We start from the raw sequence: 25915 nt of genomic DNA, 5'->3' as shown, positions 1-25915 counted from the left end.
TTAGCATACGGTATTAGTTTTTCTCTTTCTGACTTACTTCACTCTGTATGACAGACTCTGGATCCATCCACCTCACTACAAATAACTCAATTTTGTTTCTTTTTATGGCTAATATTCCATTGTATATATGTGCCACATCTTCTTATTCCATTCATCTGTCAGTGGACACTTAGGTTGCTTCCATTTCCTGGCTATTGTAAATAGTGCTGCAGTGAACATTGTGGTACATGACTCTTTTTGAATTACGGTTTTCTCAGGGTATATGCCCAGTAGTGGGATTGCTGGGTCATTTGGTAGTTCTATTTGTAGTGTTTTAAGGAAGCTTCATACTGTTTTCCATAGTGGTTGTATCAATTTGCATCCCCACCAACAGTGCAGGAGGGTTCCCTTTTCACCACACCCTCTCCAGAATTTATTGTTTCTAGATTTTTTGATGATGGCCATTCTGACCGGTGTGAGATGATATCTCATTGTAGTTCTGATTTGCATTTCTCTAATGATTAATGATGTTAAGCATTCTTTGATGTGTTTGTTGGCAATCTGTATATCTTCTTTGGAGAAATGTCTATTTAGGTCTTCTGCCCATTTTTTAATTGGATTGTTTGTTCTTTTGATATTGAGCTCCATAAGCTGTTTGTATACTTTGGAGATTAATCCTTTGTGTGTTGTTCCATTTGCAAATATTTTCTCCCATTCTGAGGGTTGTCTTTTTGTCTTGTTTATGGTTTCCTTTGCTGTGCAAAAGCTTTTAAGTTTAATTAAGTCCCATTTGTTTATTTTTGTTTCCATTACTCTGAAAGGTGGGTCAAAAAAGATCTTGCTGTATTTTATGTCAAAGAGTGTTTTTCCTGTGTTTTCCTCTAAGAATTTTATAGTGTCTAGTCTTTCATTTAGGTCTTTAATCCATTTGGAGTTTATTTTTGTGTATGGTGTTAGGGTGTGTTCTAATTTCATTCTTTCACATGTAGCTGTTCAGTTTTCCCAGCACCACATATGGAAGAGGCTCACTTTTCTCCATTGTATGCTCTTGCCTCCTTTGTCATAAATTAGGTGACCATATGTGCACGGGTTTATCTCTGGGCATTCTATCCTGTACCATTGATCTATATTTCTGTTTTTGTGCCAGTACCGTACTGTCTTGATTACTGTAGCTTTGTGGTATAGTTTGAAGTCGGGGAACCTGATTCCTCCAACTCCGTTTTTCTTTCTCAAGATTACTTTGGCTATTTGGGGTCTTTTGTGTTTCCATATGAATTGTAAAATTTTTTGTTCTAATTCTGTGAAGAATGCTATTGGTAGTTTGAAAGGGATTGCACTGAATCTGTAGATTGCTTTGGGTAGTATAGTCATTTTCACAATATTGATTCTTCCAATCCAAGAACATGGTATATTTCTCCATCTGTTTATATCATCTTTGATTTCTTTCATCAATGTTTTATAGTTTTCTGAGTACAAGTCTTTCACCTCCTTAGGCAGGTTTATTCCTAGGTATTTTATTCTTTTTGTTGCGATGGTAAATGGGATTGTTTCCTTAACCTCTCTTTCTGATTTTTTGTTGCTTGGTGTATAGGAATGCCAGAGATTCTGTGCATTAATTTTGTATCCTGCAACCTTACCAAATCCATTGGTTAGTTCTAGTAGTTTTCTGGTAGCATTTTTACGATTTTCTATGTATAGTATCATGTCATCTGCAAACAGTAACAGTTTTACTTCTTCTTTTCCAATTTGGATTCCTTTTATTTCTTTTTCTTCTCTGATTGCCGTGACTTCCAAAACTATGTTGAATGAGAGTGGCGAGAGTGGACATCCTTGTCTTGTTCCTGATCTTAGTGGACATGCTTTCAGTTTTTCACCACTGACGATGATGATTGCTGTGGGTTTGTCATATATGGCCTTTATTATGTTGGTGTAGTTTCCCTCTATGCCCATTTTCTGGAGAGTTTTTATCATAAATGGGTGTTGAATTTTGTCAAAAGCTTTTTCTGCATCTGTTAAGATGATCATATGGTTTTTATTCCTTAATTTGTTAATGTGGTTATCACATTGATTGGTTTGCATATACTGAAGAATCCTTGCATCCCTGGGATAAATCCCATTTGATCATGGTGTCTGGTCCTTTTAATGTGTTGTTGGATTCTGTTTGCTAGTATTTTGTTCAGGATTTTTGCATCTATGTTCATCAGTGATATTGGTCTATAATTTTCTTTTTTTGTGATGTCCTTTTCTGGTTTTGGTATCAGAGTGATGGTGGCTTCGTAGAATGAATTTGGGAGTGTTTCTCCCTCTGCAATTTTTTGGAAGAGTTTGAGAAGGATCGATGTTAGCTCTTCTCTAAATGTTTGATAGAATTCGCCTGTGAGGCCATCTGGTCCTGGACTTTTGTTTGTTGGAAGATTTTTAATCACCGTTTCGATTTTATTACTTGTGATAGGTCTGTTTATATTTCCTAATTCTTCCTGGTTCAGTCTTGGAAAATTGTATGTTTCCAAGAATTTGTCCATTTCTTTGTGGTTTTCCATTTTATTGGCATATAGTTGTTTGTAGTAGTCTCTTATAATCCTTTGTATTTCTTCAGTGTCAGTTGTGATTTCTCCTTTTTCATTTCTAATTTTAATGATTTGTGTCCTCTCCCTTTTTTTCTTGATGGGTCTGGCTAAGGGTTTATCAATTTTGTTTATCTTCTCAAAGAACCAGCTTTTAGTTTTGTTAATCTTTGCTATCGTTTCCTTCATTTCTTTTTCATTTATTTCTGATCTGATCTTTTTGATTTCTTTCCTTCTACTGACTTTGGGTTTTCATTGTTCTTCTTTCTCTGTTGTTTTAAGTGTAGGGTTAGATTGTTTATTTGAGATTTTTCTTGTTTCTTGAGGTGAGATTGAATTGCTATAAACTTCCCTCTTAGAACTGCTTTTGCCACGTCCCATAGGTTTTGGGTTGTTGTGTTTTCGTTGTCATTTGTTTCTATGTATTTTTTTAATTCTCTGATTTCTTCAGTGATCTCTTGGTTAGTAGTGCACTGTTTAGCCTCCATGTATTTGTGTTTTTTACAGTTTTTTTCCTGTAATTGATTTCCAGTCTTATAGCATTGTGGTCAGAAAAGATGCTTGATACGATTTCAATTTTCTTAAATTTTCTGAGGCTTGATTTGTGACCCAAGATGTGATCTATCCTGGAGAATGTTCCATGTGCACTTGAGAAGAAAGTGTATTCTGCCACTTTTGGGTGGAATGTTCTGTAAATATCAATTAAATCTGTCTGGTCCATTGTATCATTTAAAGCTTGTGTTTCCTTATTTATTTTCTGTTTGGATGATCTGTCCATTGGTTTAAGTGGGGTGTTAATGCCCCCATATTATTGTATTGCTGTCGATTTCTCCTTTCATGGTTGTTAGCGTTTGTGTTATGTATCAAGGTGCTCCTGTGTTGGGTGCATAAACATTTATAATTGTTATATCTTCTTCTTGGATTGATCCTTTCATCATTATGTAGTGTCCCTCCTTATCTCTTATAACAGTCTTTATTTTAAAGTCTGTTTTATCTGAGTATTGCTACTCCAGCTTTCTTTTGATTTCCATTTGCATGGAATATCTTTTTCCATCCCTTCACTTTCAGTTCGTATGTGTCCCTAGGTCTGAAGTGCGTCTCTTGTAGACAGCATATACATGGGTCTTGTTTTTGTATCCATTCAGCCAGTCTGTCTTTTGGTTGGGACATTTAACCCATTTACATTCAAGGTTATTATCGATATGTATGTTCCTACTGCCATTTTCTTAATTGTTTTGGGTTTGTTTTTGTGGGTCTTTTTCTTCTCTTGTGTTTCCCACCTAGAGGTGTTTCTTTAGCATTTGTTATAAAGCTGGTTTGGTGGTGTTGAATTCTCTTAGCTTTTGCTTGTCTGAAAAGCTTTTGATTTCTCCGTCGAATCTGAATGAGATTCTTGCTGGGTAATCTTGGTTGTAGGTTTTTCTCTTTCATCACCTTAAGTATATCCTGCCACTCCCTTCTGGCCTGCATAGTTTCTGCTGAAAAATCAGCTGATAACCTTATGGGGATTCCTTTGCATGTTATTTTTTGTTTTTCCCTTGCTGCTTTTAACATTTTTTCTGTGAATTTAAATTTTGTTAGTTTGATTAATATGTGTCTTGGTGTGTTTCTCATAGGGTTTATCCTGTGTGGGACTCTCTGTGCTTCCTGGACTTCGGTGACTATTTCCTTCCCCATGTTAGGGAAGTTTTCGACTATAATCTCTTCAGATATTTTCTCAGACCCTTCTTTTTCTCTTCTTCTCCTGGGACCCCTATAATTCGAATGTTGGTGCACTTAGTGTTGTCCCAGAGGTCTCTGAGATTGTCTTCAGTTCTTTTCATTCTTTTTTCTTTATTCTGCTCCCTGGCAGTTATTTCCACCATTTTATCTTCCAGCTCACTTATTTGTTCTTCTGCCTCAGTTATTCTGTTATTGATTCCTTATAGTGTATTTTTAATTTCAGTTATTGTGTTGTTCATCTCTGTTTGTTCTTTAGTTCTTCTAGATCTTTGTTAAACATTTCTTGTATTTTCTCAGTCTGAACCTCCATTCTGTCTCCGAGATTCTGGATCATCTTTACTATCATTACTCTGAATTCTTTTTCAGGTAGAGTGCCTATTTCCTCTTCATTTATTTGGTCTTGTAGGTTTTTACCTTGCTCCTTCATCTGTGACATATTTTTTTGCTCTCTTTTTTTTTTTTTATAAGTGGGATTGTGTTCCTATCTTACTAGTTGTTTGGCCTGAGGCTTCCAACATTGGAGTTTGTAGGCTGTTGGGTAGAGCTGGGTCTTGGTGCTGAGATGGTGACCTCAGTGAGACCTCACTCCGATGAATGTTCCCTGGGGTCTGAGGGCCTCTGTTAGTCCAGTGGTTCAGACTCAGAGCTCCCACTGCAGAAGCTTGAGCCCAACCCCCGGCTCGTGAACCAAGATCCCACAAGACACGAGGGGCGGCCAAAAAAAAAGAACAATTATAAAGTAAAAAATAAAATTAGACTAGGAAACTAACAGATGTGTTAGAAAGAATATAAAAGTAAGGGGCTTCCCTGGTGGTGCAGTGGTTGAGAGTCCGCCTGCCGATGCAGGGGACACGGGTTCGTGCCCTCGTCCGGGAAGATCCCACATGCCGCGGAGCGGCTAGGCCCGTGAGCCATGGCCACTGAGCCTGCGCGTCCGGAGCCTGTGCTCCGCAGTGGGAGAGGCCACAACAGTGAGAGGCCTGTGTACCGCAAAAAAAAAAAAAAGAAAGAATATAAAAATAAAAATATAGATGAACCAACAACAGGAAGGTACAACAGTACCACAATAGTAAAAAAGAGGAGGAGGGGAAAGGAGAAAAGGGTGGGGGGGAGGCCTAAGCAAGGGCGAGGTTTGGGCAGTGGGCAGGGCCTATACTTAGGACCCACAGGGCTGGAAAAGGCCCTGGAGGCTGTGGGGGGGTGGGGCTTAGGCTCAACAGAACAGAAGGGGCCCAGACGTGCCCCCCTCCCCTGGTCTCAGAGGGTAGGGGACCTCACCTGGGAGCCCAGCAGGTTTCCTGGGCTCGAGTGGGCAGGGCAAATGCCCTCCTCTCCTGCTCCTCCCAGAGGGCCCCTCCCACCTGCCTCTCCTGATCTCCCTGGCCTCAGGGGGACTGATCCTGTCTGACCTCCACTTCTCCTACTCCTCAGTCCCCCCACATCCTACCAGTTCACTTAGGGGTGTCCTCCCATCTCCTTGGGTGTCAGGGTCTCCCACCAGTGGCCAGCAGGCGCCCTAGTTGTGGGGAGACTCTAACTCGGCATCTTCCCACACCGCCATCTTGACTCCGCCCACTCTAAGCTTTTTAGAGCTTGACCTTGAATCAAGTAAAAAGAATGTAACTTTAATAATTTTTTCCCAAAATCCATGAAATGGAACATCATATTCATCATCCACAGACAATGATGGCTCTGTTCAAGGACTTATTTCTTTTTATTTTTTAAACTTTATTTTGAAATAATAAAATGTTTCTGTGTGAGGATTTTTTCTTTTTTAACTTTATTTTGAAGTAATCTCAGACTTACAGAAGTCCGTTTGAAGATTTATCAAACTTATCTGTTGTAAGGCTTTGAGAGTGAATTTTGCCAATGAGGAAACAAGTTAGAAGTATTCATAGAAAACTGTTTACTGAAAATACTGGAGTTGTACAGCTGGAAGCTTTATGCTTTAGAAGGCAACATGAAGTGGAAATAATACTGGCTTTTGAGTTAGAAAGTGCTGTGTTCACATCCTAGCTATGTGCTCTTACTGTTATGTGTTCTCAGGGAAATTACACATCTAGAAAAATGGACAAGGGTGCTACCTTGCTGGTAATTGTGATCAGAGGTAGGTAAATAAACCACAGTTCCCTACCACATAGTAAGGCTTCAGTAGATATGGCTTCTATTATTATGCCTTAATATAATCATTATCTTGTTTATCAAGAAGAAAACAAATCCTTAAACAAAAGTGTTCTTTTTTGCATATTTGGTTATGAGAACTGGAATTTGAATTTTATTAATTTGAAAGGGTCTCACACTGTAAAGGGAAGTTCTTTTCTAATTACATGAAATAACAGTTTTGAATTTCCAAAATAAAGGTTGAGAATGGAAACACAGTTTTGTTTGTAAAAATTGGTTCTATTTACCAAAAAGCAAAGTCATTCTGAATAGTTGCTTTTTTTTTCACATTGCCTAAGGCTAGATTTTAACCACAGAAGAACTCAATTGCTGTATTTGTAGTATTGTTATTAGACTAAATTATTTCACATTAGTATTACAATCATATTAAGATTATTATTTTTAAATTTATAATTTATAGTCCATCTTCTAAAAGGATTTTAGGTATTTTGCAAAAATGATATACCTATATGCAGTTAAATAGAAAATAAATTAGATCAAAAACAACCATGTAGAGAAGAGAAGATCAGTTTTCTGGCAGCAAAGGAAACTTGATGGAGTTTCTAGTTTTTATTTCTTGATAAACTGTGCATGTTTTTCAGGGGAAAAGAAATTCTGACCTCAGATTCTAGGAGGGATTTGTCCCCTACATCTTTGTTGTACAATGTAATGGGTCTCTTTTCCCTTCTCTTCTCTTCTCTTCTCTTCTCTTCTCTCTTTTCTTTTCCGGTTTTAGCAACCACTTATATTTTTTAAAAAACAAACTTAAGATTATAGTAGTGAAAGCAAAGCCTATAAAGTTCTGTTGTGTGAGAGTTCTGTACTCCAGAGCAGTATATTTAGGATAGTCTGTCCTAATTATAGATAGAAGTTCTAATTAAGGTCAGTTCTTCACTGACTCACACACTGTTCTAAAGCCTCTGTTTTCTCAGCACCTTTTAGAGTGCTGTTTTACTGGGTTCCAGAAATACATCATTTTTAAAATTTTTAAATGTTAACACAAATACAGGAAAACCACAGCGCTTGACATTCTTCTTTCATTACCAAGAGTTCTCCCTTATTCCATAATTATCTATCATCAGCATGGACTCATGGATTCCTATTTTTTTCAATCACTATAATTCTTTACCATCCTTAATTATTTTGGTGCCTAAATTATCTCATATATGACCACTAGGAGCCTCTTCAAATAACCCTGTATTTTTTTCCTTTGCTTTTCTTCTTCTTCTCCCCCTCCCCCTCCCCCTCCTCCTCCCCACCCCCCTCCTCCTCCTCCTTTTCTTTCTCCTTTTTTTTCTTTTTTTCTTTTTTTTAGGTCTTCACTACTTTCTGGTACATATAACAAGCTGTTCCAGGTTCATTTTATATCTTCCCCATCACAGTCCTAGAATCGGCTATTTTTCCAAAAAGCCCTGGTTCCTTTTAGTAGAGAATGATATTAGGAATCAAGATCTGGGTGTTGGGTATGTTCATTGCTACTTCATATATTCATAGGGCCCTTCAGTGAGCAGAATTAGGAAATACATATATGTGAAGACATTTGTAAACATACACATACATACCACACACACACACAGATACACAATTTAGAAATCATGAGTTCACCTGATACTTCCAGTTCTATTTCATCCTCATAGGGTTGTTCCTTGCCTTGGTTCTTCCCCGCCTTGGTTGTTCCCCCTTTTGTATTTTTATGTCCCTTGAGCCCTGACTCCCAATAACATCAGCACTTTGACTCATTTGCTCAATCCTATACTACATCTCAGATAGTTCTGAAATTGCTTTGTCCCTACGTGAACAGAGAACATACTTACTAAAAGGAATTCAGGATTTATTTGCAGTTCTCCCCTACCCTACCCATTGAGGGCATGTGGTCATGTACTGTATTCATAAATTAGAATAATTTTTCCCCTTTAGTGTGATTATGTTGTTCATTTGAAATGTAGTTGGGTTCGTTTCAGTTTGCTCTCAGTTTCAGTCTCCCCCCACCCCTGCCTTTCTATCCTTATTGATTCCTATTTTTTCATATGTAGAGCATTAACGTGCTTCTATGACACAAAACTATACAAAAATATATACAGACAACCCTTACTCAGCCTGGCACTGTGTTAACCAAAACCTTGCATGTCAGAACAGTGCAAAGCAGGGACACAATTCTGTTATGCAATTAACACAAAGTGAGGACTGCCAGTAATATCATTTGGATCTTCTTTACTGTTTTTTATTTTTATCTAGTTTGGTCAATTAGTGAGTAAAGTGTGTTTAAATCTTCAACCATGACTATTAATTTATCTCTTCTTTTGTAATTTGATTATTAGGTGCATATTTCTTCTTTTTTTTAACATCTTTACTGAAGTATAATTGCTTTACAATGGTGTGTTAGTTTCTGCTGTATAACAAAGTGAATCAGCTATACATATACATATATCCCCATATCTCCTCCCTCTTGCGTCTCCCTCCCACCCCTCTAGGTGATCACAAAGCACCAAGCTCGTCTCCCTGTGCTATGCGGTTGCTTCCCACTAGCTATCTGTTTTACATTTGGTAGTATATATAAGTCCATGCCACTCTCTCACTTCGTCCCAACTTACCTTTCCCCCTCCCCATGTCCTCAGGTCCATTCTCTACATCTGCATCTTTATTCCTGTCCTGTCCCTAGGTTCTTCAGAACCTTTTTTTTTAGATTCCATATATATGTGTTAGCATACAGTATTTGTTTTTCTCTTTCTGACTTACTTCACTCTGTATGACAGACTCTAGGTCCATCCCCTCACTACAAATAACTCAGTTTCGTTTCTTTTTCATATTTCTTCTTGACATAGTGACTCTCTTATCATTATGAAGGGTCCCTCTTTCTCTTATAATATTTCTTGCCTTAATATTTATTTCATCTGATATTGATATAGCATCTACAGATTTCTTATTATTTTCATGGTGTGTGTGTGTGTGTGTGTGTGTGTGTGTGTGTGTGTAGATATATATCTTTTTTTTAACAACCTTTTACTTTCATTCTATTTGTGTCTTTATATTTAAGTTGTATCATATGTCATAAACAGTTGGCTCTTGCTTTTATGTGTATAACAATCTCTGCCTTTTCATTGGAGTGTTTAGTTCCCTTATACTTAATGTAGTTATTGATGAGGTTGTGTTTTTAGATCTGGCATTTTGCCATTTGTTTTTTGTCTCATCTGTTTTTTTTTCCTCTCCTCTGTTTCTTTTCATCCTTCCTGTCTTGTGAATCAAATATTTTTTAGTATTCCATTTTAATTCCTTTATTGGCTTGCTAACTATAGTTTTATACTGTGTATATGGTTGCTCTAGGAATTGGAGTATGCATCTTTAATGTATCCCATATACTTAGAATATTGTTACTTAAGGTGAATTACAAGAACCTCATAATAGTTTATTTCCATTTATGCCCACATCATCAGTGTTGGTCATATATGGGTATCCCCTGCTTTTTGAAAGTTCGCTTTGCGCCACTTCACCTTTATGAAAGACCTACTTTAGTACCTGTTTTTGCTAACTGAAAGAAATTTGAAGAGGATTTTTACTTTTACAGAAATTGAAAAGAGAAAATGTCATTCAACCTTTGTTTTGCAGCAAGCTGACACCACCAAGCTCCTTCTCTGGGAACTACATTCAGCATCCCAGCATCAAGCCGCCGTAGCTTTGAACTGTGTCTGTGAACATCTGTGCTTTATCTTGATTTATTTTGTGCATCCATTAGCAAGATGTGTCCTAAGATAATTGCTTCTGCATTTTACACCATTTTTGCTTACAAAAAGTTTCATAAGAATGCTCTACTTTTGGATAGCAGGGGGAAACCTGTATATTACATTCATAAATGTTATTAACCCATCAATAGTGTTATTTTTAGCTTTAAACAGTCATATGTCTTTTAAAGAAATTAAAAGAAACAAATATTTTTTGCATCTACTGTATATTTAACATTTCTATTGCCCTTCATTCCTTCCTTCAGATCAAAGTTACCATCTGGTATCCCGTCCCTCCAGCCTCAAGAACTTCCTTTAGCATTTCTTGTTATTTAGGTTTGCTGGCAACAAATTCTCTGTTTTTGTTTATCTGGAAAATTATTTTTCATGCAGTTGTGAAGGATAGTTTTCCTGATATAGACGTCTAAGTTGACAATTATTTTCCTTCAACACTTTAATTATTTCAATCCTATATTCTGATGAGAAGTCAGCAATCAATCTTACGGCTCCTCTCCACGTGCAGTGTGTCATTTTTCTGTAGCTGCTTTCCAAGTTTTCACTTTGGTTTTCAGTCCTTTGACTATGTCTAGAGGTAGTTTTCTTTATTTGTTTGTTTTTAATGCTTCTATTTCAGTGAACTTCTTGGATATGTACATTAATGTTTTCAGTCAAATTTGGGAAGTTTAGGGGCATTATTTTTTCAGATATTTTTTCTGCTTCTTTCTTTTACACCTCTCCTTATGGGATTCCAAATTACATATATGTTGGGCTGTTTCATTTTCCCCATAGGTCCTTGAGGTTCAGTTTGTTTCTTTAAACTCTTCTTTTTTTCTCTGTGTTCTTTGGATTGAGTAATACTAATCTGTCTTCAAGTTCACTGAGTCTTCTGCTATCTCTAGTCTGCTATCTCCAATTTCTAATTTCATTTATTATGCTGTTCAGCTTTAGAAGTTCAATTTTGTACAGTTATCATTTCTCTGTTGAGAATACCTATCTTTTCACTCATTATTGTGTTTTCTTTAATTCTTTGAACAAGATGTTCTTTCAACTCTTTGAGTATATATATATATTTTTCTTTGAAAAAAATATATAAATGCTGCATTGAAGTCTTATCATCTGGGCCCATTAGGAGTCAGTTTTTATTGACCGCCTGTCCTGTTGACCATCGGTCATACCTTCCTCTTTTCTTTGATCGAAAACTGGACATTGTAGATAATGAGTTGTAGCAACTCTGTATTCTCTTATGTTCTGAGGATGATTGATTTTCTTTTCTAGTAGTGGGCAGTTAACTTGCCTGTTTTCAAGTTGCAAACTTTGTCTCCGTACTCTTCCCACCCTCCCCATCTTCCCAGCAACAGCATATATTTCTCTTCTTCTTTGTCTTCCCACTGCTGCCTTTTTAGACTGGTGCCCTAATTTTTCCTTCTTTATTTAGCAATCAGCCAAGGATTTGAGCAGAGATGGGACTTACCCGCTCAGTGATTTCTTTGTCTCCCCATAATTTCTAGCTGCTCTGCCGGCTCTGCTGGCTTTGCACTCTATCCTGATTCTTGAAACCCATAAGGCTTCAACTTTCTGCTGCTTGAACTACGCCACCGTTTTCCTGCAGCCATAGCCCTGAGCTATGAAAACCCCATGCTAGCAGTTTATACTCCTTGTTGCAATTTTATGAAATTAGACTGTCCTCTGCCTTCTGTGTGCTTTGGGAAGGTTTACATTATCTTTAAATGTGTTTTTAAAATTCTTTTTATCCAGTTTTTATAACTTCAGTCTGTTGGAGAGTTTGTGTGACCACTTCACCACTATTACCAAAAGTACTGTTCACTTGGTTTTCTTGTAGATGTTGTTGACAGGTATTGCCTTTGTTTTCCTGGTTGTTCTTTGTGCTTTAATGGGCGGATTTGGGGAGACTCAAAACCATGCTACCACCACTGCCATCCTTCTAGAACCAGAAATACGTATTTTTACTTTGATTTTATAAGACAAAGGAAAGGATTTAATCATGTGATTAAACTATTTTGAAATAAAATCAGCTGTTTCTTTTATTAGGTGAGGCAGCTTCAAGGTAAAAATTTGGTAGAAAGAATTAATACTTTAAGTAGCATTATATCCATATTATATACTGAAATGTTTAGTTCTTCTATAGAGAAGGCTGTTAACATGGAATTTTGAAATTCGTTTATAAGATGAGCAGTTTTAGAAATTAAAACCAAGGAAATATTTCTAGCTTGCATTTGTTTGTGGTCTTCCATTTATTTTAGTATTGAGTTTGATTATACTCACTTGTTTATTTTTGACTCAAGTGGTAACTGTTTTTTTAAAAATTTTATCTGAAGTAAATAAGGCTAAATATTAACTCCCCGCCACCCCGAGTAGTTGGTAAATGTGTGTGCCTTATACTCTGCATTTATGTTAATGTTTGACAGTTTATCTTTTTTAAAAAGAGAAAATATCGAGCTAAATTTGAATATATTTGGGGGCATGACTCTACAAATACCTCTGTTGTTACTAATAGCGTTTACTTATTACCTGCAATATATAATAGATGGTAGGTACTTTGCATTCATTATTTCAGCCCTCGGAACATCTTTATGAGATTAGTATTATATCCATTTTATAGATGAAGAACTGAGATCCATAAATTACTTGCCCAAGACCCCATAGCTGGAATTTGAATCTAGGTTTGTTTGACTTCAAAATCCTTCACTCATTCTATCTTCATAGCCTTTTTTTAAAACTTGTTGAAGAAAAAAATTTTGGTTCTTAAATTTTTCACATTATGTTAGAAGTATATAAATTTTGGAATTTTTTTTTACCTATTTGAAGGCAAGTCATTATATTTTTTAAAAAATTACCTTTTCAAGATCTTGGGATGTAGAAATGTGCATTAGTAACGAAGCATCATTAAGATAAAGGCTGGGGCTTCCCTGGTGGCGCAGTGGTTGAGAGTCCGCCTGCCGATGCAGGGGATGTGGGTTCGTGCCCCGGTCTGGGAAGATCCCACATGCCGCGGAGCGGCTGGGCCCGTGAGCCATAGCCGCTGAGCCTGTGCGTCCGGAGCCTGTGCTCCGCAACGGGAGAGGTCAGAACAGTGAAAGACCTGCATACTGCCAAAAAAAAAAAAAAAAAGATAAAGGCTGAAGTTGTTACCTTCATGGAGGAGAGATAAAAGGAAATTAGCTCAAACATGAGACATTTAAATTTGTGTAAGGGAAAACTTCCACTCAGAACGAATTACTTGGAGCTGTTGCTGAATATTACTCCTAGTGGTTTTTAAGGCTATATAGATCTATAATCATAAAGGCCTGCTTTTGACTAGAAGAAGACTTTTCAGAAGATTCCAAATTTAGAGTTCATTTGTCCTGGGTTTATATAGGTATTCTTGCCCTACCTCCTCTTTCCTAAGATTACTGTGTTGGAAAATAGTATTGTTTCTTTTGTAATTGTACAGGCATAGCTCCAGAACACCACAATGAAGTGAATATGACAGTAAAGCGAATGACATGAATTTTTTGGTTTCCCAGTACATATAAAAGTTATATTTACACTATACCGTAGTCTGTTAAGTGTGTGATAGTATTATGTCTAAAAAACTGTACATACCTTAATTGCAAACTACTTTATTGCTAAAAAATGCTAACCATCATCTGAGCCTTCAGCGAGTCATAAAATCTTTTTGCTTGTGGATAATCTTGCCTAGATGTTGATGGCTGCTGCGACTGATCAGGGTGGTGGTTGCTGAAGGCTGGGGTGGCTGTGGTAATTTCTTACAGTAAAACAACAGAGAAGTTTGCTGCATTGATTGACTTTTCCTTTCACAGATGATTTCTCTGTAGCTTGCAGTGCTGCTTGATAGCATTTTACCCACAGCAGAACTTTTTTCAAAATTGGAGTCAGTCCTCTCAAATCCTGCCATTGCTTTATCAACTAAGTTTATGTAATAGTCTAAATCCTTTGTTGTCATTTCAAAAATCGGTTGAGTTTGCCGTCTTACATGGGAATGATTGGTGGTGCCCCAAAATAATTATAATAGTAGCATCAAAGATCACTGATCATAGATCACCATAACAAATATAATAATAATCAAAAAATTTGAAATACTCCAAGAATTAACAAAATGTGACACAGACACGAAGTGAGCAAATGCTTTTGGAAAAATGGTGCTGATAGACTTGCTCGATGCAGGGTTGTCACAAACCCTCAATTTGTAAAAAAAATGCAATATCTACGAACTATCAGTAAAGCAAAGAGCAACAAAGCAAGGCACAATAAAACGAGGGTATGCCTGTATACCTCTCCTGCTATTTCATACAGTAAAACAGCTGTTTTAATTCTTCTGATATCTGAATTGTAAAAGAATTTAAGAAATTAAGTATGAACCCAGATGACATAAAGCCAACCCTGTGTTTTAAAATGCCAAACTCCAAAATGTTTAAGTGCAGTGTTGGCATGCTATTACTTATATGTGATACTTTCAACAAAAGTGAACTGTAAAATGAACTGTGGTCAGAAAAATAAGAATTCAAAATAGTGTTTTATCTGAATTTTCCCTCTCTTTGCACCATTATTCCATGACTGTCAATTAGTTCTTCTAATGAATTTATTGAAGATGTCTGAAGGTGATATTAAGATGCACTGTTTTCAGAAATTGCTGTTTATATATGGATTGCATAGAAAGAGAAATTGAAGGCCCAGAGACAAGAGGTATTTAGGTTAAAGGTGAGGAAGTAAGTTCTTGAAAGACGTGTATTAGTAGAAACAGGAAGGGATAACTGGTATAAGTAGGATAGGGTTTAGTGAGTGACTGAATATGTGGATGTGTATAGGTGGAAGAGGCAAAGGAATGTTAAGGATTTGAGTCTAGGAGAATTATGGTCTCATTGACTTTGATTTGGTCATCAAGTACTGATTATTTTCTAATATTAGAGATACAAAGATCAAGACAAAGCTTCTCCCTTTCAGGACTAGTGGGGGAAATAGAGGTGCTTGTTTCAGAGGGAGATGAGTTTGACTTTATATGTCTTAAGTAGTAGGGCATGGTTAGATTTCCTTGTAGAAGTGTTCTGCAAACTTGATGGTTTAGACATGGAGAAGGAGAAAGACAGGGACTGGAGATTAGGTTTGGAGGTCTTCGTCATAGACAGGGAGAGTTAAGTCCTGGGTGGGGATAATTTCCAAGGGGGAGGAGTATAGACCAGAGGTAAGCATATATAGGAGGTCAGCCAAGTTTAATTCTTTTCACAACCCTTGAGTTGATATTTGACTCCCTTCAGGTGTGAGATTCTCCTTTCAAATTAAGTTTAATCATCCAAAAAAAAAAAGATTTTTGGTTTTCACTTTTGATTATAAAAATGACTGTCTTATAGAAGAGTGCACAGGGAATTCCTTTCCTTTTCTCAGTGGTTTGGTCTTGAGTCATATAAATTCTCTCTTTGTTTCTTGATAGGTGATGTTTGTGCTTATGCTCAACATCATGAGGTTTCAATATACCTTTGCCTTTAAAAAAAAATAAACATTTTGAAATTGGAAAGAACTTTTATAGAGCTAATAGCTCTTTCCAGAGACAGATGTCTAAAGGCAATTTTCTTTGCCTTTTTTGTTTGCAGTACAGACTCCTACTCCCTTAGGAAGTAGTAATAGTAGAAATGTATTTGTACTCATTTCTTGCTAATTCAATATATGTTGAGTGTTCATTTTACTCAAAATATGTATTAACCAGTGACTGTTGCTGCTTGTTTCTGGTGATTATATAATTTGAATAGTAAACCTTTGTTTAACTCAAGACTGAATTGTAGATGTACAATGAAAGTGGGTACTTTTGTTTTAAATGTTCTATGTAAACTAAAGCAAATGCCTTCTTAATTCACCCAGTTGGCTGGTACTAGTAGTACAGTGGAAACTCCTTTCTGGCATTTCTCTAGAAAGTTATATGTTTTTCCAAATCAGTCAAGATATCAGTCAAGAAATCAGAAAAATGGGGGATACTATTATTATTCTTCTAAAAGGATTAAATCTTAATCAACATAGAGTCATTAGTAGTTGAAGGAATCCACTGATTGCAAGTCAAAAGCAGGTTCAGGAAACGCTAACATAGGAATTTTGTCCTGGGAACCAGATCTGGTGCTTGTAGGAGAGAAACAGTCAATCTAAGCAGTCAGTCTCAGGTATCTCTTTTTCCCTGTCTGTTGCTAATGGTGGGTCATTCTTGCAAACAAAATAAGTATTAAGATGTTTATACACACAGTATACTTTATACAGATCCTAAGAAATAATACTTTTTTAAAAGAAATAAGTTTTCTAAGCAAAATAGATCCTTACTAAATTGGCATTTATGACACATGCTTTAGTGTAGTGTTGTTAGCTTTTCTAGAGTACTAGTAATGTTTGCTCAGTTTTTCCAGAATATTCACCATTGGCTACAGATCTTTGTAACTACCTTAACAGAAGAAATGTAAAGAGTAGAAGTGAGTATTGTGGAGTGCTCTGACATAGAATCAGAAGTTGATCTAAAATCAGAATTAATAAATGCAGTATCTATTTCGATGGCAAAATTAAATTCAGGGTAATCAGACAAAATATTTTCATCCTTAAGAAAAGAAATAAACATCTGAAGCAACATAGAGCCTAACAACCCAACCTAAAAGTGTTTTTGGAAGTACTTTTAATAGTTGATCAGTTGCTTTTAAAATGAAAGTTTTAAGGTTTCTGCAGGTTACTTTGTCACAAAACAAAGATCAAGGCTATCTGATAGGGTAGATAATGTTTTATGTACTTTAAAATTTCATTGTTAAGAATGATAACTATTAAATGTTAAATATTGGTGGTATTTCAATATTTTAAATGATTTTTATTTGGAATTTATTTTAAGGGACCCTTCTTTTAATATTTTCTGTTATCAAATGTCAGCATCAGATAAAAATCCATTTTATATTTTATTGAAATACATAATCTTATTGCAGTGTATTGATTCATAGTAACAATAAAACAAGCATTTATTATTATATCTTTTTGTAACAAATCTCTGAGACTTTTGATATAACCCTAATGAACGCTTATTATTCTTTTTCTCTTTAAACAGCTTTATTGAGATATAATTCACATACCATACAATCTATCCATTTAAAGTATATGATTCAGTGTGTTGTATGTAGTATGTTCAAAGGGTTCTACAGCCATCATCACAATCTAATTTTAGAACATTTTTGTCCCTCTCAAAAAAACTCCATACTCATTAACAGTCAATTCCTAATCCCCCTAGTCCTCTTCCCCCAGCCCTTACATAACCAATAGTCTACTTTCTGCCTCTATAAAGTTGCCCATTTCCAGACATTTCATACAGTATGTGGTCTTTTGTGACTGGCTTTTTTCACTTAGCTTGTTTTCAGGGTTCATCCATATTGTAGCAGGTATCATTACTTCATTTCCTTTTGTTGCCAAATAATATTCCATTGTATGTGTATGCCACGTCTTATTTACCTGTTCATGAGCTGATGGACAATTGACTATTATGAATGATGCTGTTATGAACATTCATGTCAAATTTTGTATGAATGTATGCTTTCATTTTTCTTGGTTATTTACCTAGGAGTGGAATTTCTAGGTCATATGTTAACTCTATGTTAACTTTTTATGGAACTGCCAAAATAATTTTCAAAGTGGCTGCATCATTTTACAACCCCTCCAGCAATGTGTGAAGATTCTAGGTTCTCCACATCCTCACCCATACTTGTTATTGTCTCTTTTTTAATTAGCCATCTAGTGGGTTTGAAGTGGTAGCTCATTGTGGTTTTGATTTGCATTTCCTGATAGCTAACGGTGTTGAGCATATTTTCATGTGCTTATTGGCTTTTTGCATATCTTCTCTGGAGAAATGTCTATTCATTTTCTTTGTCCATTTTTAAATTAGGTTATACTAGGTCCTTACGAGATACATGATATGCACATATTTTCTCCATTCTGTGGATTGTCTTTTTGCTTACTTGGTGGTATCCTTTGAAGCACAAAAATTTTAATTTCAGTGAAGTCCCATTCACCTATTTTTTCTTTTGTTACTTGTGCTTTTGGTGTCCTATCTTAAATCATTGCCTAATCCAAGGTCACAAAGATTGGCTTCTGTGTTTTCTTATTAGACATTTAGGTCTGTGACTTATTTTAGGTTAATTTTTGTTGTGCGTTTTTAAAATGTAAAAAAAGGTGTTATGAAAAATATACAATGACTTATGATTTCAGGGGGAGATTCCAAGCATTATGCTTTCTTATTCCTGAATCCTGTAATATCTGTTGAGAATTTGAGAGTACTAGCTGGTGCATAGCCTTCTCTGCATGACTGTAAAGGCCTTTAGGTAGTTTGCTCTTTTGGACACATGGTGGCAGCAGAGCTTTGATGAATGAAAATTCTCATTTTCCTAAACTTAGAATTTTATAATTATGAATCTTCTTAATGCTCTTGGCAGTAAATTGTTGAGCAGTAAGTTTAAATTGCCTTTCAGATTAAAAATTATTTAATTTTATGAACTTTTCTTTGCCATGAGTTTATTCTGACTTTTCAGGTTATGAAACCAGTTTGTGAGGTATGGACATGATTTGCTTGAGTTCTCCAACCTTAGGACACAATTTTCTCTTATTACTCTAAGGTCTTTTAACCACTTTTCTTTCATTATCTCACTCCTATCCCTATGATCTTCGTGTAGAGATAAAGTAATAGAGTAGCAGTCAAAATGTTGATTAATGCTAAAGATAGTCTAAAACTTACTCCTAAAAACATTGGCAGACTTACATTCTGACTTAGAAGATAGATAATATAGAAGTTGAGCATGTGGGTAACAGTTTTTTCCTTCAATAAGAAAAACTGCTTTATGTCATCTCAAGATTTGACCCAAGATTTCCTTTTTAGATCTGAATATTAAACAGTAAAATTAAGTGATACAATTATTCCTTGACAGTTATTTTCAAGATAATAGAAATAATAAACATTTATTGAGCACTGACTGTTTGCTAGACACTATGCTAAATGCCTTATATGCATTGTCTTTTATTCTCACAACAACTCTAAGAGGTAAGTTTTATTTTTGGCCTGAATTTTCCAGAGGAAGAGATGGGTTTAGAGAAGTTAAATAATTTGCCCAAGGTCCCATTAGTAGGTAGAGATGTACGTGTATGTGTGTGTGTTCATAGCAACTATACTGTACTATTTTGTGTTTAATTTTTACAGATACGGTATCGTACTGTATATATGTATCACTCTGCAACTTATTTTTTAAATTCAAATCTATAGCTGCTTTGAAAATCTATAGCTTTTGTTACTGTGTATAGATATCTGGTCAATTTGTTTACCTCATGAATAGATACTACTTTCTATTTCTTTGATTTAGCTGCTGAATAACAGCTTGTCCTAGAATTTCACCTAATTTTTAGCTTTACTTTTACAGTAGAGGGTATACAAAGTGTTTAATTAAATTTTTTCCTCTGTTAACAGAGTAATTTATTACTTTTTAGTATAACGATCAGAAAGAAAAAGTTTAATACATATAATTGGTATAATAGTCCCCTTGTTTTATTTTATACTGCAGGTTACTTATTTTTGGATCCTATGACAGAGAGGCAAATATTCATTGCACACTTGAGCTGAGCAGTGGCCTTTGGGAAGAAAAACAAAGGAGTTCTATTAAGACGGTAAATAGATTTGCATAGCTTTACATCTGTATAAAGTTTATATTCTATAAGTGTTATTTTATTAATATTTCTGTATCCTAGAGTTATTTTTGGTCATATGCAAATAATTATGAATAGCTCTTATTTGTCTTGTTGCAATATATCCATAATAAAATGAATCATGTAAAACTATAGTATTAATTGCTTGCATAAGAAACCTTGTCTAACTAATTTTCCTTTTATAACTTTTCCTTTTGTAACTTTTTAACTTTAAAAACTTTTCCTTTATAACTTTAAATTTTATAACTTTATAACTTTCCTTTTATAACTTTAAAAAAAACTTTTATAACTTGTTTCATAATTGTGGAATCAGAAGGAAATGATTCTGAACACCTTAGAAAGCATGTAAATTCAGAGCATTCATTCATTCATCAGATATTTCATGAGCACTTACTTTGTACCAGGCACTGTGTTAGATGCTGGGGAAACAGTTCAAGACAAGAGACCCTGTTTTTGTAGTGCTGTCATAGGGAAGAGGTTTGATAATTGTCTGCCTGTAGAGAGAAAGGATTATAGGAGGATGGGGTAAACCTGAGAGATCAGATCAGTTAGGAGGTATTTAGGGGGAGGTTGTTGGCTACTTTAACTAGGTGGTAGCCAAGGAAATGGAAAGAAGAGAATGGATTTGGGACATACTTTTGGTGTGTGAAGGACTTAGAGTTCCAGTTTCTTTTTTGATCTCTCTCAAAAGAAACTGTCACCTAAATTGCAAGACTTTGAAAAAAATGTAAAGGCTTTTAAAATATTTTAAGTGCTATAATTAAAAATACACAAAAACAGTGCTTTACTCTCAACATTTTGTTAAAATTTTATTTATTTATTTTTGGCAGTGTTGGGTCTTCGTTGCTGCATGCAGGCTTTTCTCTAGTTGCAGCGAGTGGGGGCTACTCTTCATTGCTGCGCCACGGGCTTCTCATTGCGGTGGCTTCTCTTGTTGTGGAGCATGGGCTCTAGGCGCATGGGCTCTAGAGCGCAGGCTCAGTAGTTGTGGCCCACAGGCTTAGTTGCTCCACTGCATGTGGGATCTTCCCAGACCAGGGCTTGAACCCATGCCTCCTGCGCTGGCAGGCGGATTCTTAACCACTGCACCACCAGGAAAGGCCCTCTCAACGTGTTTTAATTGGACTTGTTTGGGTTCTTTGGATTCCTAAATGAGTAAAAATTGTCACTAGTTATTAGCTAATTTGTTGAGCTAATAACCAACAACCAAACAACTCAACCAAAGTTGAGTTGGTGTTTTCTTAATACTCTGCATAGCAATTTTAATAGCAGTTATGTTGTGCTTCTTGGAATTTGCATAAATCTAGTTGTCTATTAAAGATTTTAGAGCATTTATCAAGATGTCTACAGAATTTCTTTTTTTAGCCCATGAAGTTTCACAATGAAAATAGAATCCCAGAATTTTATGGCTGAAATAGGGAAGAAAAAAAAAATCAGTGTCCTAAAGGGATCCTCAGCCTTTTTTTTTAAAGAAAATTTATTTAATTTATTAAACATATACTGAAATATTGGGCTGGCCAAAAAGTTCGTTCGAGTTTTTTTTCACACCATCTTAGGGTTTGGTAATAATAAAATTCCAAGAGTGATTTTGGGACCCCCCAGACCTCTCCAGAGTTGCTTTTAGTCTGTTTTAAGGTAAGATCTATTTAGCACGTCAGTAGTTTTTTGCAGGAATAACTTATAGTTGTGTTCTTTAAAGCTGTATTTAATAAGTTAGATGTTAAGCTGTTTCTATCACATTTAACTCTTAGTGGCAGTATAGCAAATCCTAATGATTATTATTTGTAGCCAGTATTTAGGAAAACTCTCTATTATGTCTTAATTATACTGGTGAATAGGTACTTTTGAACTGTACTTACTACCTAGCTGTTTTATAGTAGTATTAATGTGCTTTTTGGTATTTCTGGGATAGTCTGTTATTCTTCATAGCATTTTAAAAAATAGTTACAAAAAAAGAAAAGAAAATAGTTACAGTTCTCTTAAATAGATACATAAGCATATTGCCATGCTCTCAAAAATTATGACTTTTAATGGTTATGTGGTATTTTTTTGGATGCCGCTTTGACTTTTAAATTGTTTCCAATTTCTCCATGTAATAATTGTGAACATTCTTATATAAAAAATTGAGCAGTGTGAAATTCTTTTGGAATAAATAGAGTAATTTTAATGAGTATGGGAAAGTAGTGAGAAGTAAAGCTGGAAAGGGAGGATGGGCTGACCCCCAGAGTTTGAATGTATGACAGTAGCTGGGAGAATAGGATTTGGGGCATGGGAATGACAGGGTCAAAATAGTTTTTTTTAGGAAAATCTCCCCTTTCTCTCATGGTTGTTCATGCCACCTTTAAGTTACATCTCAAGCAGTTTGGATCAACTCCTCAGAGAAAATAACCAGCTTTATAATTTGTTCTGAAATAAATAAATACATGAAAAAGCAGTATTGTTTTGTCTACGTATGAAATGGTCATAACTTGCCATTGCTATTGGCATTTTCAGTTTCCTTTATTATACTTGCAAAAATATGAGATTAGACAGCTTTAATATTTTGTAGCAAAGGTTAGTAAGACTTTAATCTGGAGTCATAATTTTAGATCTCAGCATATGTCATAGGTAGTTTTGGAGAAGGAATTCTAGGTTACTAATTACATCTGGTGTCAAAAATGTCAGCAGCACTGAAGTGTCTCCAGGCACTAAATTACATATGTCTGAATTTAATAACTCTAGGGAGGAGAATTAGAGTGTTTCTCAAGATTACACAAAGCATTACAGAATAGGATTTGATAATTTGAGATACATTGCAAATTTGGCTAGCAAAAAAGTACATCATTAAAAAAATAAGTATGCTAAAAAGTATTTGAGTTTAGAATCTATCTTTGTATAAATAAATAATTCAGATTTAGGGCTTCCCTGAAGCCCTAATGGGGCAGTGGTTAAGAATCCGCCTGCCAATGCAGGGGACACAGGTTTGAGCCCTGGTCCGGGAAGCCCGTGTGCCACAACTACTCAGCCTGCATTCTAGAGCCTGTGAGCCACAACTGCTGAGCCCATGTGCTACAACTACTGAAGCCCGCACGCCTAGAGCCTGTGCTCCGCAACAAGAGAAGCCAACGCAATGAGAAGCCCGCGCACTGCCACGAAGAGTAGCCCCTGCTCACCGCAACTAGAGAAAGCCAGCGTGCAGCAACGAAGACCCAATGCAGCCAAAAATAAAATAAATAAAATAAAATAAATAAAATTTAAATAATAATAATTAAGGTTTAAATCCGTTTTTTTAATTTTGAAATTTATTAAGTGAAGTTAGCCACCAATTTCAATGAATATGCAGAATGAAAGAAAAATTAATTACGTACTTTAAATATGCCTTTGAGTTTTTCAGACATTTTTTAAAGCATAATGTACCTTATCATGCTGTTAAATTAGGGAAGATCAATAATAGATGGAAAGTTTTATTTGTAGTATTTTCACAAATATGGGGTGGGGGTGGAGATGTGTTGGGCAGGTGTGGAGATGGAACAGTTGTAATGCAATAGCTGCGAGTCCTAGCAAAATCTAATGAATAGTGGCTTAAGCAGGAAAAGGAATTATCTGTCTTGTGTGATAAGCCCTGGGTTAGTATGGCAGCTCAGCAGTATTGTAGTCAAGGAGCATAGCTTTTATTGGCTTTCTCCTCCATCATCCATAGCACAGGGTTTTTGTCTCCACGGTTGCAAGATGGCTAATGTACCGCTAGGTTCATCTTTCAAGAAAAAGGGTGAGGCGTAAGGCATGCCAAAGAGACATGTCAGCCAGGTTTTGGTTTTTTTAAATGCTTTCCTAGAGGTTCCACTTATATCTCATTGGCTAGAACTAAATCACGTGGCCTCCCCCAGCAGTACGGAAGTATGGGGAATCATTTTAGTTTTTCAGCCTTAGTAGAGGTAGAAGGCAAGGGAAAAAGAGTTACGAATGCCTTTTAGGAGGCCAGTCCACAGTCTTGCCACAAGAAAAATTTAAATTTATTTGATGACTTTTTATTTTTAATGGAATTTTTCTTGAATTGGGATATCAGGGAATAGTTGAAAAGAAGAATTTAATAAATACCCTGCATAGAACCTACTTCCTATTTATTAGATATCTGAGGAAAGTTTGGATCAAAATCAGACACTTAGGTCAGTGCCCTGCTTATTAGCTCATTTGCACAATGAAAGAGCTCATAGGGTAAATGAGGTACTTTGTGGTAGTGTTTGTTCCTTAAAAATAATAAATAAGAAAGATTCCTCATGATAATCCCATAAGATTTGATAGCAAATAAATTAGAAATTAGGCTTAAACAAAAATTATAAGATCATCTTGCAAGAGATGAGAGGGCCAATACTAAAAATATGTTTACCTACACCAAAAGAGACAGGGCACTTTATGATTTATTTCAGTCTGTTGCATTATGCAGGTTTGGCGATGATAATTTGCTTCCCTTTCACTAAGGAAGAAAATTCAAGGAGTTTTCAGATTTTAAAAAAGTTTCAGGCCATGATATTTCAGTAGGAAACTATGAAAACAAATGTATAACTCTATAATTTATAGTACTTATCAAATAACATTCACAATAAAATTAATCTGACATATATTAAACATATTGAGTATATATAATCATTATTATATGCATGGTAAAGCAAACAGATCTCATAAATGTCACATAGACACACATAGTTTTTAAGAGCTAGAGATCCTGAGTCTTACCCTCCCAGAGTTGGAGTTCCCTCATCTTTGACCACCCACTTGCTTTACCCTTAGCCCCAGACATAAAATAGGTTATCAGTAAATGTTCTTTTCTTTTACTCTCTCTCAACTATCCTGCCTGTACCATCCATGTCTTCTCTTCCATCATTTATCCCCACTGTCACTGGAGTCTTCAAACATTGTTTTATTCTTGATGCAACCTGGAATTCTTGAGGCCATTTGGAGAGAAGAGAAGAAGGCACCATGAATATGAGCTGTGGAACCTCCGAATCCGGGAGTTCTGGAGTAGAGGAAAAAGGACTGGGGGCCTTTTGGCACCCAGCTGTTCAGTCTAGTTCTTCCCCTTGTTCTCCATTCTGAATAAAAGGAGTTATGAAAAGAGTTTTAATTTTAAAAACAAGCTTTTTAATGTACGCTTTTTTTTTTTTTTTTTTTTTTTTTTTTTTGCGGTAGGCGGGCCTCGCACTGTTGTGGCCTGTCCCGTTGCGGAGCACAGGCTCCGGACACGCAGGCTCAGCGGCCGTGGCTCACGGGCCTAGCCGCTCCACAGCATGTGGGATCTTCCCGGACTGGGACACGAACCCGCCCTCCCTGCATCGGCAGGCGGACTCTCAACCACTGCGCCACCAGGGAAGCCCTAATGTACATTTTTTGATACTAACCCTATTCCCTCTCCTTCCACCCTATCACAGTATGCACTCAGACACTTACTTGATAGCAATTGTCCTTTGTAAGGGTCAAGTCTTTCCTTCTCTAATTAGAGATAGAAAGCTAAAAATCTAACTTGTTAAGTCAGTCCATTGGCATAAATATGTCACTGTCAAAGAGGAAGGAAGAATATCGATTTCTTCCTTTGAAGTGGAGATGAATTAAAAAAGAATCTTCCCTGAATATATTAGGTGGACAAAAGAGAGATCCTGGAACAGTCATGTGTTCATTGTAAAAAGAAGTAGAAGCACTTCGTGTCTTATGTAGCCCAGTATGCAGGTACCAGAGGGAACTATGGTTAAAGACATTAGGAAATGTCATATTTCAGATCTGTCTGAAAAATAAGAAGTAATAAATTCCTGAAAAGCATTCAGCAAACAACTTGGGGAGAGTCCATAAATAATAATTTGGAGCTCTTAATCAGAATGAATGTATTCCTTTCAGAGGGTTGTATGGTGTCAGCTGGCAACTTGAAATTGGGCACTGCTATAAGAAGGGCTTTAGATAGGGTCTACTGCACCCAAAATTATGAAGTCAGAAGAATTATCTAGAGTCTAGACTTTATCTTTTTGTTTGATTTGAGTGGTACTTTTCCTTCTCTGTACTGCTGCTTCCCTATCAAAGCCTCATTTGTTTAATATA

At 36.0% G+C, this 25915-nt stretch overlaps 1 protein-coding gene across 2 annotated transcripts in view; it reads left to right on the top strand.

The window, feature by feature from the left end:
* The window catches only part of PDZD8 (PDZ domain containing 8), a 95009-nt gene that overhangs the window by 30812 nt on the left and 38282 nt on the right, over positions 1-25915 (top strand). For both annotated transcript variants that reach the window (XM_060125453.1, XM_060125452.1), the window contains one exon: positions 19711-19813. In XM_060125453.1, the coding sequence (XP_059981436.1) occupies positions 19711-19813 (103 nt within the window). The remainder of the gene's footprint in view (positions 1-19710; positions 19814-25915) is intronic.

This window comes from Lagenorhynchus albirostris, chromosome 16 (genome assembly GCF_949774975.1).
Source record: "Lagenorhynchus albirostris chromosome 16, mLagAlb1.1, whole genome shotgun sequence".
Lineage (NCBI taxonomy): Eukaryota > Metazoa > Chordata > Mammalia > Artiodactyla > Delphinidae > Lagenorhynchus > Lagenorhynchus albirostris.
Note: the sequence above shows the minus strand (reverse complement) of the source record. Positions and strands in the feature narration are given on the sequence as shown.